General features: G+C 40.0%; 1 protein-coding gene across 1 annotated transcript in view; it reads left to right on the forward strand.

Annotated features, from left to right (window-relative positions):
- LOC139719213 (sushi, von Willebrand factor type A, EGF and pentraxin domain-containing protein 1-like) overlaps positions 1–12,689 on the forward strand; it is a 93,119-nt gene that overhangs the window by 50,385 nt on the left and 30,045 nt on the right. Inside the window, exons 8-17 of the mRNA XM_071630643.1 lie at positions 721–969; positions 1,745–1,984; positions 3,260–3,451; positions 4,734–4,852; positions 5,283–5,352; positions 6,727–6,885; positions 8,598–8,867; positions 9,424–9,585; positions 10,177–10,338; positions 11,335–11,496. Coding sequence (XP_071486744.1) covers positions 721–969; positions 1,745–1,984; positions 3,260–3,451; positions 4,734–4,852; positions 5,283–5,352; positions 6,727–6,885; positions 8,598–8,867; positions 9,424–9,585; positions 10,177–10,338; positions 11,335–11,496 — 1,785 coding nt within the window. The remainder of the gene's footprint in view (positions 1–720; positions 970–1,744; positions 1,985–3,259; positions 3,452–4,733; positions 4,853–5,282; positions 5,353–6,726; positions 6,886–8,597; positions 8,868–9,423; positions 9,586–10,176; positions 10,339–11,334; positions 11,497–12,689) is intronic.

Consider the following 12,689-nt stretch of genomic DNA (forward strand, 5'->3'; position numbering starts at 1 on the left):
ACTAGTGTTGTCACTCTTTTCTGTTATGCCCTGAAAGAAACTCCGTTCTCGAGTGTATATCTTTACATCAGGCAGTCTGATGCAGATTATAATGGATATACATCAAGTTTCCCTGTTTTGATGGCAAGGCAATGTTTAGACAAGAGCTAAATTCCATTATCATTTAAAGCTTGCATTTATATAGGGGCGTTGATAAAGTTGATGAGTGTCTGGGTCAAGACCATGAGGTAGACGCTGCAAAACCTTAAAAAGCAGAAACTGTTAGGGGATATTGGAATGTATGGTTTCACCCAGGTAGCTAGAGCAAGTCTGAGGAATCGTGACAAAGCCCTTGAAGGAAGGAAATGTCCATTATGGGGAAAAGAGATATTAACCAATGATGTTGGTGGTGAAAGTGATGATGATGATGATGATGATGATGATGATGATGATGATGATGATGATGATAATGATGATAATGCTACTGATGATGATTAAGCTGATGCTGATGGTGATGATGAAGATGTTGAAGCTGATGATGATTAATACTGTGATGATGATGATGATGATGATGATGATGGAGATGATGGAGATAATGACAATAATGATGATGACAAGTGATGATGATGATGATGATGATGAGAGGAATTGAAGGAGGAGGAGAGGTGCAAAAATGTATGTTGGTGAAGTTCAAAGGTTCACTCAATCCACTAATGTCTCTTGTGTTTTCCCTTTGCGTAGATTTCACAGTGCCTAACCTGGTGTGCCCATCGCCCATCACCGTGGAGACCGCCCCTCGCAGAGACAGCACCCTGGTGACATGGACCGTCCCCACCCCCACTGACAACTCTGGGGAAGTCCCCACCCTGCGTGCCATCCCAAACGTGGAATCACCATGGGAATTCCCCCTTGGACACTGGAATGTCACCTACATAGCAGAGGATGCGTCACAAAATCGGGCCCAGTGTGTTTTCAGTGTCATTGTGGAAGGTAAATTAATACTTCTCCTTTTTACAGATAATGCATTCAGTATATATTTTTGTTTTCTTGTTCTTTTCTTTTAAACCAAAACTTAAGCGTCATTATTCATGGTTGTCAAATGTAAACTTATATCTTTTTTTATTGTTTTAAGTTTCTTTCATGGCACTATTGAAATTGACAGATTTACTATGTATGAACCACGAAGAAGTTAAAGATCGGGGAACAATTTAATGTGGTATGGTATTCAAATGATTTTGACCAGTACATGTCATGAATATGGTCGTACAACAGATATCACGTGCCAAATTGTCTTATTAATGACAGTAATTTTTGTGTATAAAGTATAAATAAAGTATTTGATTTCCATGAATGTCCTTTGTGTTTGTATGGCATCAGTGTACATCTCAAAAGAAATGAGGGTAATGAAATGTTGCACACACATGGATGCAAGACACAATAAACTACTTAATGCAGGTATCTTGGGAATTCTATAGCCAAATGTTTCGGAAATTTTAGGCTTTGGAAGGGGACGGGTGAATGCATATGCATATGCACACAAACACAGGATATTTTCTTTTTACAGAAATTGATAGTGCCAAAAAAAGCCAGAAGGCTGACAGATATTCATAGCATGAAATTAGAAGCGCTGCTATGGATTTTATCTTCATCAACTAATCAAACTGCTTGTTGCAAGCATATGAAGACTCTATCACAGTCCTTATAGCTGCCATTGCTAGTTTCCTCCTGAAAGTAGCATGGTGTGATTTGTTCTGGTATTTTGTAGATAGAGAACCACCCTCCATCAGTCGTTGCCGATCGCCTAGCACTGTCATCACGTCGCGGCAGGAGCACAGGGTCACGTGGGACGAGCCGCTCTTCTCCGACAACTCCGGCAGCGCCCTCATGGTCACGCGGTCGCACGCCCCCGGCAGCCTGTTCCCACTGGGGCGCACATCCGTCGAATACCTGGCAACGGATGAGGCGGGGAACACGCGATCCTGTGTCATCTTCATAGATGTGCAACGTATGTGATGCTCTCGACACTGGGTTCATGTTTGCCGTAGGGTGCCATCCCCTTCCAGTTTGTATGTGACTTTCATAGACGAGAAAAATCAACCAACAAGAATGATATCATCCTACATACTTACTGTCCAAATGTAATGTACATTAACATTTTTTTTTTGTCAATGAAATGGGAGCTGCAGTTCATTTATACCTGTAAAAGCTGTTATTTCTCTGTTACAGCATAACAATGATTTGATGGAAAAGATGGACAAAATTATTTCTTGGGAGTGCATTTATCAAAGAAATACAAATTTGTCGAAACAAGTCTTTTTGTTTGATTCTAGTCTAGTCTAGTCAAGTCAAGTCTACCGAGATCATCTTAAGCATATTTTGGAGTTGCAAGTGACTAAATTGACCAAAGACCAAGATTCTCTCCTCCCCCTTCCCCCCCCCCCCCCCATCACTGCCATCTTCAGCAGTTGGTGATGAGTGAAAAGACCATGTGAAAGAACAAAATTCTGCTGACTACAGTTTCACTACTTTTCAAATACCAACATTATTTACATTTTCTACTCTGATGGCTTTAAAGGGACTGATCACAAGCAAGCCATTGAGACTTGCCAGTCATTGAGAAGCATGAAATAATTTGTGCAATCCACTTGTCTGGTTGTCGTAGATTGCTTGATTGATTTAGTTAAAATCACTGGGATTTAATTCTCATTTTCAAAGTGCCTGTTTGTTTCTGCTTCATGTTTATCTCTCGAGCAAATAAAATAAAGTTTTGCTTTCAAGTAAAAATTAACTTACAGTATGCTGGCAGTGGCGCCTAGTGTGTATCTTTTTATCATGTGGGATATTTAAAACCATTCAATGATTATTCAAATCATTAAGGTGGTGTCTCACTTTCATGAGTAGACATTTCATCGGTAAAAAAATACACACCTTTTCATTATCCATGAAACAAGAATGATATGCTGTTGTTATAATTTCTATCATTCTTCAAATCTGATTTGCCAGAATCGTATACATTTTTATTCATATTGTGTCATTGCTAGGGCAAAGAAGGATTTTTTTTGTAAGTAATGGCTAGCTTCTTTTCTTGTTATACCAGCAGAGAGAGGTCAGTCTTTCCTAAATTCAAGAACTTTTGAATAACCCATTGAGGACGAGTCCCTAGTATACTTGCGACAGGTGTCTATGGAAAATGCGTGTTGTAGCAAAATCAGTCCTTCCTCAATGGGATAATATTCTCTTCTTGTGCTCTCCATCCCCCTCTACAACTTCATCCTTGTAGAGAACCTCTGCCAGAAACCTCGGGACCCTGTTGGCGGGTCTGCCGTCTGCCTTCACACCACCCAGGGGATGAACTGCACCGTCACCTGCGGGCCTGGCTATGCCCTGTCCACGCGCCCCAGGGGCCAGTACTTCTGCGCCCTCGATGGCACCTGGCATCCAGATGGCAAGGTACCCTGGGATGACTGCTCAGGTATCACTCAACACAGAAAAGTGGCCAGGCTCTGTGGCTTCTAGCTCTACTTTGTCTAGCCTTTATAGCTATCTTGTATGTATGCATAGTTAAAGTACTGATAACTTTGAATAAGATTTTTTTTTTTTTAATGTTGCTTACAGTATAGATTTGCCTTCCAATGACACAGTAGCTTGAGAAGAGCAGTGTGGCAAAATATATTTTATGGGAAAAAACTGTCAGTGTTTTTTTTTTCTTTGTGATCTCCATTATATATCAATGTACTGATAAAATCCCTCTGTATACCCACAGGCAAAAATAAATCAAAACAGAACCAAAAAAAAACAACAACAACAACAGAGATTAATTAACCACCTTCTCCTTCAAAAACCCTTGCTGCAGATATTTGTATATTAAGAATGAATTATTAAATACACTACATATAAAGTCAGATTTTGTTCTTGTACAAGGATTGTTGTCTGTACCAGGTAAAAATTAATTTGTGAGCAGTCATGGTGTCAGTAATTATCCCATTCACTTTTGCTTCCCCCCCCCCCCTCCAAAAAAAATAAAATAAAAAATTTGGCTTTCTGTTTGTAATTGTTCAATATATGAAATTTAGGAAACTGTAGTAAGTAATAAGTGTGATACCTCTTAACCCGTTGAGGACGGTTTGATTTTGCTACAACATGCATTTCCCATAGACACCTGCCCGAGTATGCTCGGGACTCGTCCTCAACGGGTTAAGAAAGAGGTTTCAGATTTTTTTTTTTCATTTTACATTATGTATTTTTTACCTTTTTTATGTAAGAACTGACTTCATGTGGATAGCATAATTCAAGGTGGCCACAGCACCTGTGACAACCTCACTTGTAAGATTATGGTGAAACGTTTTTAATGGCAGTAAAACCATGACACCAACCATGGTTATGACTCTAGCCACAGGGGAGTGCCAATTATGTTACAAATTATTTTTAGGGAGCAAATAATACCATGCTTGCTTGGATGTGAACAAAACAAATATCCATGATGTGGACAATAAAAGACTGAAATGAAATGAAATGAAATGGAATGAAATAAAATGTCCTCGCCAGCAAAGAGAAGATATGCAGTTATGACTTCAGATCTCTGTGGAATAATCTGGAATATTAGGGATAGAAATCAGACCTACAAACTATCAGTTCAAACAGATTTTTTGTTTGATTAGATATAGAACTCCTTTTTCATTGGAAGTAATATGCAACCATGATGATGATTCCAAGGTAATTAAATCACTGTGCTTTATTTCCTTTTTCCTGTTCAGAAACCCACCATGCCAACAATGTACTCCAACCAATGACCTTCTTGTACGAAACGAGCGATTGTGACACGCCCTTTGCTCGCAGAGTGGAGAAAATACTTTCCTCCAGTTTGGATGAACCGGTAAGACACCTGATCCAGTCTTTAATCATTCATTCAGTGATCAGTAATTTTCAGAAGCTCAGAAAATATGCATAATACTTTGCTTATTTCCTGTATTTTGATAATTGAAGATGTTTGATTGTGTACAATTGTATATTGCAGTGCTAAGACCACAAACTGCTTATGATAACTGAATACAGTACTGGAAACTCGCATTATGACAAAGTCCTTGGGGCCAGCAGTTTTCTTTTGTTATGTTGACATTTTATTATAGTCAAACATTAAAGTGTATAAAGAAATTCTACTTTGTTGTAACAAGCTGTGTTGTGATGAGAATGTCTACTGTGTTTGTTATAACAGGAGTGCGCTGTATGACAGTAATATTGTTTTTCACTCCGAGCACTGTAGTAATAAGTGAAAATTATTGTTTTCTTTGTGCTTTTCTTTCCAGATTCGAAACTATTGTGGAGATGGAGTGACCTGCAGACTGTCCAGTGTAGAGGCCAGATGTGACTCAAAGGGTAAATATTACAAGTTGCTGAAACGTGTATATCTGTTTGGTGTATTCCTTTAAATGGAGCATCTTCCGTAAAGTGTCAGTTTTGAATGTAATTCAATTCAGTTTAATTCAGTTCGATTCAGTTCAATTCAATTCAATCCACTTCAATTCAGTTCAATTCAATTCAATTCAATTCAATTCAATTCAATTCAATTCAATTCAATTCAATCCAATTCAATCCAATTCAGTTCAATTCAATTCAATTCAATTCAATTCAATTCAATTCAATTCAATTCGTATTCATATTCAATTCATATTCAATCCAATTCAATCCAATTCAATCCAATTCAATTCCACAAATCAAAAGACAGTTACATTATATTGAAGCGTGCAAGCATATGGAAATGTAAGTAAAAATATTTATAGGGTGGAGGAATCAACATAGGCTAAGACCAGCCTTTCAAAGGTTATCCCCACCCCACCCCCCCAAAAAAAAAGGAAAGAGATCATTTCATAACTAGAAAAGCACTCTGAGAGCGCAGACCTCCGCCAAGCAGCTACTTTCCACCAATGATCTTGCTCTTCCCAAAGAGATTTTTCTCCTCTCCATCACTGGGGAAAAGCTCTTTGGGCTCTTCCATAGAGATCAGTGATTTCCACCCATAGGTATACATGCTGAAAAATCGCCTGATTTCCCAATATGGAAGCCTTTGTTACGTCATACACCTTCAGCTGCGCTGTGCACCTCGCCCTAGCAGAAACTAGAGCACGTACTTAAGTGCGCGTTTGAAAACCTCAAAAATGCGCAGCTTGAACTCCCAAGTTCATTGACCCTACCTGTCAAAATATCAAAAATCCTTCATAAATTCCCAAAAATTTCTTGGATCACTACCAAAATTTAATCATTTGTTACTGGTGTCATTCTCAACCTTTCCTGTAAGTTTCATCAAAATCCATTAACTACTTTTTTGAGTTATTTTGCACACAGACAAACAAACAAACAAACAAACAAACAAACCAACAGACCAACAGTAACGAAAGCATAACCTCCTCCCTTGGCGGAGGTAATAATCATAAACGAGACAAAATACATATTACATAGTAAGACTAAAAAGCAGACATGTACATGTAGGACACTACAAGGTACAGAATGTGCAGTATGCAACAAAAAACATCAAGTTTGAATATCATAATGTGAAAAAAAAGCATGTAAGGCAACTCACTACAACTCATTACTTCAATGCCCATTGAGATTACGTAGCATTCATGTGCATATTAAAGTCAGGCTGTTGATGGTAGTGACAGACTTAACGCCCAGACATGAGACATCATTATCATTGTCACTATTACTGATGCGTGATTACTTCAGTAGTTTATTCTCATTTGCTCCTAACAGATCCCATCACCCTCCTCCATGGCTTGCCTCCCACTTTCCATGGAGATCTGGAACCAGGGGCCCCTCAAGCCCTCCAGGGGCCAGGTGACATCAGCGTCAACCCTCAACGCCTCAGGCTGCTCGCCACCCCAAACCTCTTTGTCAACGTCATCATAAATGGTTGGTACCTTTAAACCTCAATCCTCTATCCTGTCTTGATATTTCAATTTTGGCTGATGCCTCACTTGTTCTCTCTGCTGAACTTTACTCTAGCCAAGTGATATATGTTTGTTAGTCACATGTAGCTACGTAGAATAAATGTTGTTTGCATGTATACCGCTTAACCCGTTGCAGAATAGCCGCGAGTATACATTGTGTACTCAGGCAGGTGTCTGGGAAATGCGTGCTATTAAAAGCAGAATCGGTCCGTCCTCAACAGGTTAAGTTTACTTTTGCATCTACTGTATTTGATAATGGATACTCATACAGTCATTATATCGGCCTCTCAACAATTTGCAGTATCAAGGACAGAAAGAGAAACAATAGAAGGGAGTTTTATCGCTTTGCACTTTTTTATGCCTCCGCCACGAAGTGGTGCCGGAGGCATTATGTTTTCGGGTTGTCCGTCCGTCCGTCCGTCCTTCCGTCCTTCCGTCCGTCCGTCCTTCCGTCCGTCCGTCCTTCCGTCCGTCCGTCCTTCCGTCTGTCCGTCCGTCCTTCCGTCCGTCCGTAATGAATTTTGTGGACAGGGTAACTATCAAAACCTTTTGAGGTATCCTCATGAAACTTGGCATGTATGTGTATTAGGGGGTGAAATTGTGCCTATCAACTTTTTGGTGCACATGCTCAAGGTCAAAGGTCAAAAGGTCAAGGTCAAATACATAAAATGTCACTATTTTCACCATATCTATGCAATGCCTGAAGATATTTTCTTGAAACTTAGTGTGTACATGTATTACCCAATTAAGATTCTCTGGTGAAAGTCTGGGTCATGAGGTCAAAGGTCAAAAGGTCAAGTAAACTATTAAAACTTCACCTTTTTTCTCTGTACCTTGGACATTGTTCAATGTATCTTCATGGAACATATATACATATCTTCTTTTGATCTTTAAAATAACAACAACAACATATATACATATACTGACTGGCAGTGATTATCTAGAAAATTTAGGGTTCATGGGGTCAAAGGTCAGGGGTCAAAGGTCAAGGGAAACACTTCAAAATTTTACTATTTCCGTCATGTTTATGCAATGCTGGTAGGATTATTATATGTTTTACACTTGGTGTATGCATGCATAACCTAATTTAGATTCTTTGGAAATTTTTTTTTCTTTTGTTTTTGCCTTAAAGGTCAAAGATCAAGTGAAAGTGCTGAACCTCCATATCTCGGAAGTGGCTCAAGTTATCTTGAAACGTACTACATATTTATGCATGTTCTGCGTGACAGTGATTATTTTATGAATTCTAGGGTCAAAGGCCGATGAAAATGGTAACAATTTACTATTCAATACAGAAATTGCACTTATTCTCCGTACCTTGAAAATAACTCAATGCACAAACATATGAATGGGTCAAAGTCAAGTCAAAGTCCTTAACTCCCAAATACATGCTCTCCTATTCATCCAATTAAACCTAGGTCAAGGAATGTGAGCATTTAACACATTTGTGACAAACTTGTCGTTTTAATATTTTGCCAATTTTGTGAAAATGTAATCACACATTGTCCGCATGTACTGTCTGTACCTATTAGGAGAATCATGCATTATGGCGGAGGCATACCAGTCGCCATAGCGACATTTCTAGTTGTACAATGAGGCCACCGAAGTGATTGTTATATGTCATTTATCCTTCACATCTGTTGCTGGGTTGTTGTTGTTTTCTGTGCACTATAGCATCGGTAATCCCCAACGACACGACACCAGACCAGGGCCTCTCTGCCCAGTCCTACGACAAGGTCGTAGCCGAGACGTCGCAGATCTCGAACCGCATAGAGACCAACCTCAACAACGGGAGCATTGAGAGCGGCGCCAACCGGAGCATGGAGGGGTTGGACGGGGAGGGCGGGGTCAGGGTGTGGCGGATTAGGGTCATCCGGAAGGAGCCAGAAGCGGAGTGCTCGCCGGGATCGGTGCGGCAGGGAAGAGGAAGGGATGCCCAGTGTGGTGAGCCCTCGAGTTTGGTATATTCAAAGAAGCATGCAAAGAGAGAACAACATCCTGTTTGAGATAGCATCGCCTGGGCCATGTGAAATCTTACAGACTTTCTGAGATAGTTCTCATAAGAGTCAAAAAGCAATTACAGGCACCTCCCATTATAACAAAGTCCTTTCGATCTACACTCTTTCTTTCATTGTACCGGTATCAAAATTTAGTTATGACCAAACGAATAGATTTTGTATTCAATTTGGGACCTGCATTTTTACTTCATTATAACGAGATTTGCAATCATCAGCATGTTTGTTGTAGCAGGAGTGCCCTGTATGGGATGTAACCCAGTGTTTCACTCTGAGCAAGATTAATGCTTACCAGGTGAGAAATCCGTATCTATTTCTTCATAAGCTTAGTAAGGCTTTATATCAGATACTATTCATCATCACCAAGTCTCTCTCATCAGTGAAATCAAATTTGAAGCCAAGATCTCACAGGGCCAACAAAGTAATCCATGTCACTGAGATCATTTATGACTTTTGTGTCCATTTCATTGTGCATCTGTTTGTAGTTCCGTGCATCCATGGGACATACTTCAACGAGTCCATGTCATCATGTGAATACTGCCCTCGTGGAACCTTCCAGGATAGGGTGGGTCAGACAGAGTGTCAGCCATGTCCTCTGGGTACCTCTACTCTCACCAACAAAGCTACAACACTGGATGAATGCAGAGGTGAGGGGGTTGCATTAGCAGAGTTACTGTACCAACTGATGTGGTTAAACAATATGTAATTGTTGTATTTTTGTTTATCTAGAACACACAAATCTAATTAGAAATGAACAAGTGTTGTTGTTGGTTTGTTTTTTATTTGATTAGGCATACCTTAGTAATGCATGTTTATTGCCCTCAAAATATGTTTCTACTGGGCATCACTGTGTTCTTAATTTGTAGAGGCTAGCAGCCGTGCATTGGATTGCACAGGAGACTTTGAGTTAGAAGGTTTAGGTCTCAAACCCTGCCACCACACTTGCATTTTTAATTAACAAGACACTTTGTCCTCAGTTTCCCTAACTAAATCTGGAGAGGTTGTATTTTCTTCACAATCCAATACAGGAAGGAACAAGCTACTGTACACAACCCACATCACTAAAAATAGGTACACTGTATGCAATTCCTGAGCATTTCTCATGAGAAATGCGGAGTGCAATGTATATTTTCGCACCTCTAGACGATTTGTGTGCTACTCCAATATATGTTTCGACTGTCAAAGTGACATCGTAAAGGTACAATATGTCATTCACCTTGTCGTCTCTTCCTTTGCAGAGCTCTGCCAACCAGGCAGCCACTCCCCATCGGGCCTGGAGCTGTGTGAGCTGTGCCCAATCAACAACTACCAGTCTGAATGGGGAGCGACGGAATGCATCCCATGTCCCAGGAGGCTACAGACGGCCGATCCTGGGGCTGCCAACCCCTCCCAGTGCAGAGGTGGGGAGCATGCCTGTCATATATCTCTTTTGCTTTAAAAAGATATGTCAGTGCTGGGGTGATAAAACCTTGTATCTCAAAAGTTGTTGATCGAAAATTGCCTTTTGTATTATTCGTCAGAGACTGTAAAACGAGGAATGTTCGCATGCATTTTACTTTCACAAATTTTGTGAGAGCCAAGATTCGCGAAATTAAAATGCACGCAAAGGCTCTTGTCTACACTATATGCATTGAATGCCAGAGGCACTTCACAAAAATTTCATGCCATGAAAAAGGCCGTCGGCTCATATTCGCGAAAATTTCATGCCACTAAAATATCATGTTTTGCAGTAATCAGTTAAGTAATATCCTGTCCAAATCATAGCTGCCTTAATACCCCCCCCCCCCCCCAACCAAAAAAAAAAAAGAAAAGAAAAAAGAATGAAGCCATTATGGCATGTCAAAGGAAGGGCAATCCCATTTGTTATAGTGTTGGCTGTCAAGTTTTTTTTGCTCTCCTGAATATTTGACTTTTTTTAGATACAAGGTTTTGTTGCCCCAACAGTGATGTGCAGTATGAGGTACAAGAGATACATGATATATTTGGTCCTTAGGTTGTCTCTTTTCTGTTATTGTTCTGCATGTTTATTAATAGAGGCCAACATCACTAAAAGCTGTGCTGGGAACCTAAAATGATCAATCATACAATTAGACTGCTGTCCAGATAATCATGCATATGTATTAAGTGGTGTCAAAAACTCATGAATACATTTTGTATTCTCCAACCGTGGTAACATCACATGTTATCACTGAATGGTAACTGGAGACTGTCAAGCATTGCTAGATTTCAATGTTCACAGTGGGAATGGGCCGTGTGAGGTTTCCTGTTCTTTGTTTGAGTGAGAGAGAGATATAGAGACAATCGCAGTGCTTTGGTAATGACAGATACATGTACCACCAGTAGTCCATGATCCCTCGCTTTATAATCCTGTCTTAATTCTCCTCCTCCCATCACAGCCCCATGCCCCAGTGGTCACACGTCAGCCACTGGTCTGGAGCCCTGCCTCCCCTGTCCGGCAGGGACATTCAAGATGAGCAACCGCTTCACCTACTGTCTCCGATGCCCTGCCGATTTCCCCTTCTCCAACCCTGGCATCTCCTCCATCAGAGGATGTAGAAGTGAGTGTGTAAAATTGTGATGAATGATAATTACCTCCGCCAAGGGAGGATGCTATGTTTTCGTTACCGTTGGTTTGTACAATGTATGTTCGTTTGTTAGTTAGTTAGTTTGTCCGTGTGCAAAATAACTCAAAAAGTAGTTAACGGATTTGAATGAAACTTGCAGGAAAGGTTTAGAATGACACAAGTAGCAGATGATTACATTTTAGTAGTGATCGGAGAATTTTGGGGGAATTTATGAAGGGTTTTTTATATTTTGGCAGGTAGGGTCAATGAACTTAGGAGTTCAGGCTGCGTGTATTTGAGGTTTGCATGCGCGTACTAAAGTGCGTGCTCTAGCAATCTGCTCTAGTTTCTGCGCGCCGTGCAGCTGAGGGTTTATGACGTAACAAAGGCTTCTATATTGGGAAATCTGGCGACTTTCAGCACACAATGCCATGAGTACGTATGGGTGGAAATCACTGATATCTCTATGGAAGAACAAGATCAGTGGTGGAAATGAGGTGCATGCTTGGCGGAGGTCTGCGCTCTCAGAGTGCTTTTCTAGTTGATTTTGTATCACTTGGCTTTACATAATATTTTTGCACTCTGCTTTAAGTAGCCACTGCCCATTACACCATGGAATGGAGACAGCACCAAGACAGCACCCAACAAGGTTGAACTTCACCATTTACCCACAAAAATTTTTATCAACACTTCTTTGAGTAAAGAACTCAACAGGCATTACATAAAATTATTGACTTTTTGCATGTGAGTTTGATTTCCGTATTCACTCCCAGGAAACCATGCTCTGAAATATATACATTGTATTTTTACAAAGTTTTCCCCCTTTTCCATAATTTTCATTTCATAATTCCCTTGAGGTCATCAAAATGCATGAGCTGTGATGAAGTTTTGACCCTAATCTCTCTGCAAATAAGATGAAAAAGCATATTTTTCTATGAATAGAACACAGTCATCTGCAGACTCCAGTTATTGTACTATGCATATACATGTATATTAGTAGCAGCAGTTTAAAACTAATGATACTCAGTTATGTGAAATGGAAAGAGAGCCTAGCTCAGTGATGCAATATCATCCCATTGAAAGTTCTTTCCTTTGTTCTTTCCCAAGTTGATGGTTAAGAATAAAAAGGAAAAAAAAGAAGAGGGAAACAAACTGAAGAAAATTCACACCTCAAAAACGTTCCTGAA

The sequence above is a fragment of the Diadema antillarum genome, unplaced genomic scaffold, assembly GCF_040938485.1.
Source record: "Diadema antillarum isolate AM-2024a unplaced genomic scaffold, OU_Dant_1.0 scf00000107, whole genome shotgun sequence".
Classification (NCBI taxonomy): Eukaryota; Metazoa; Echinodermata; class Echinoidea; order Diadematoida; family Diadematidae; genus Diadema; species Diadema antillarum.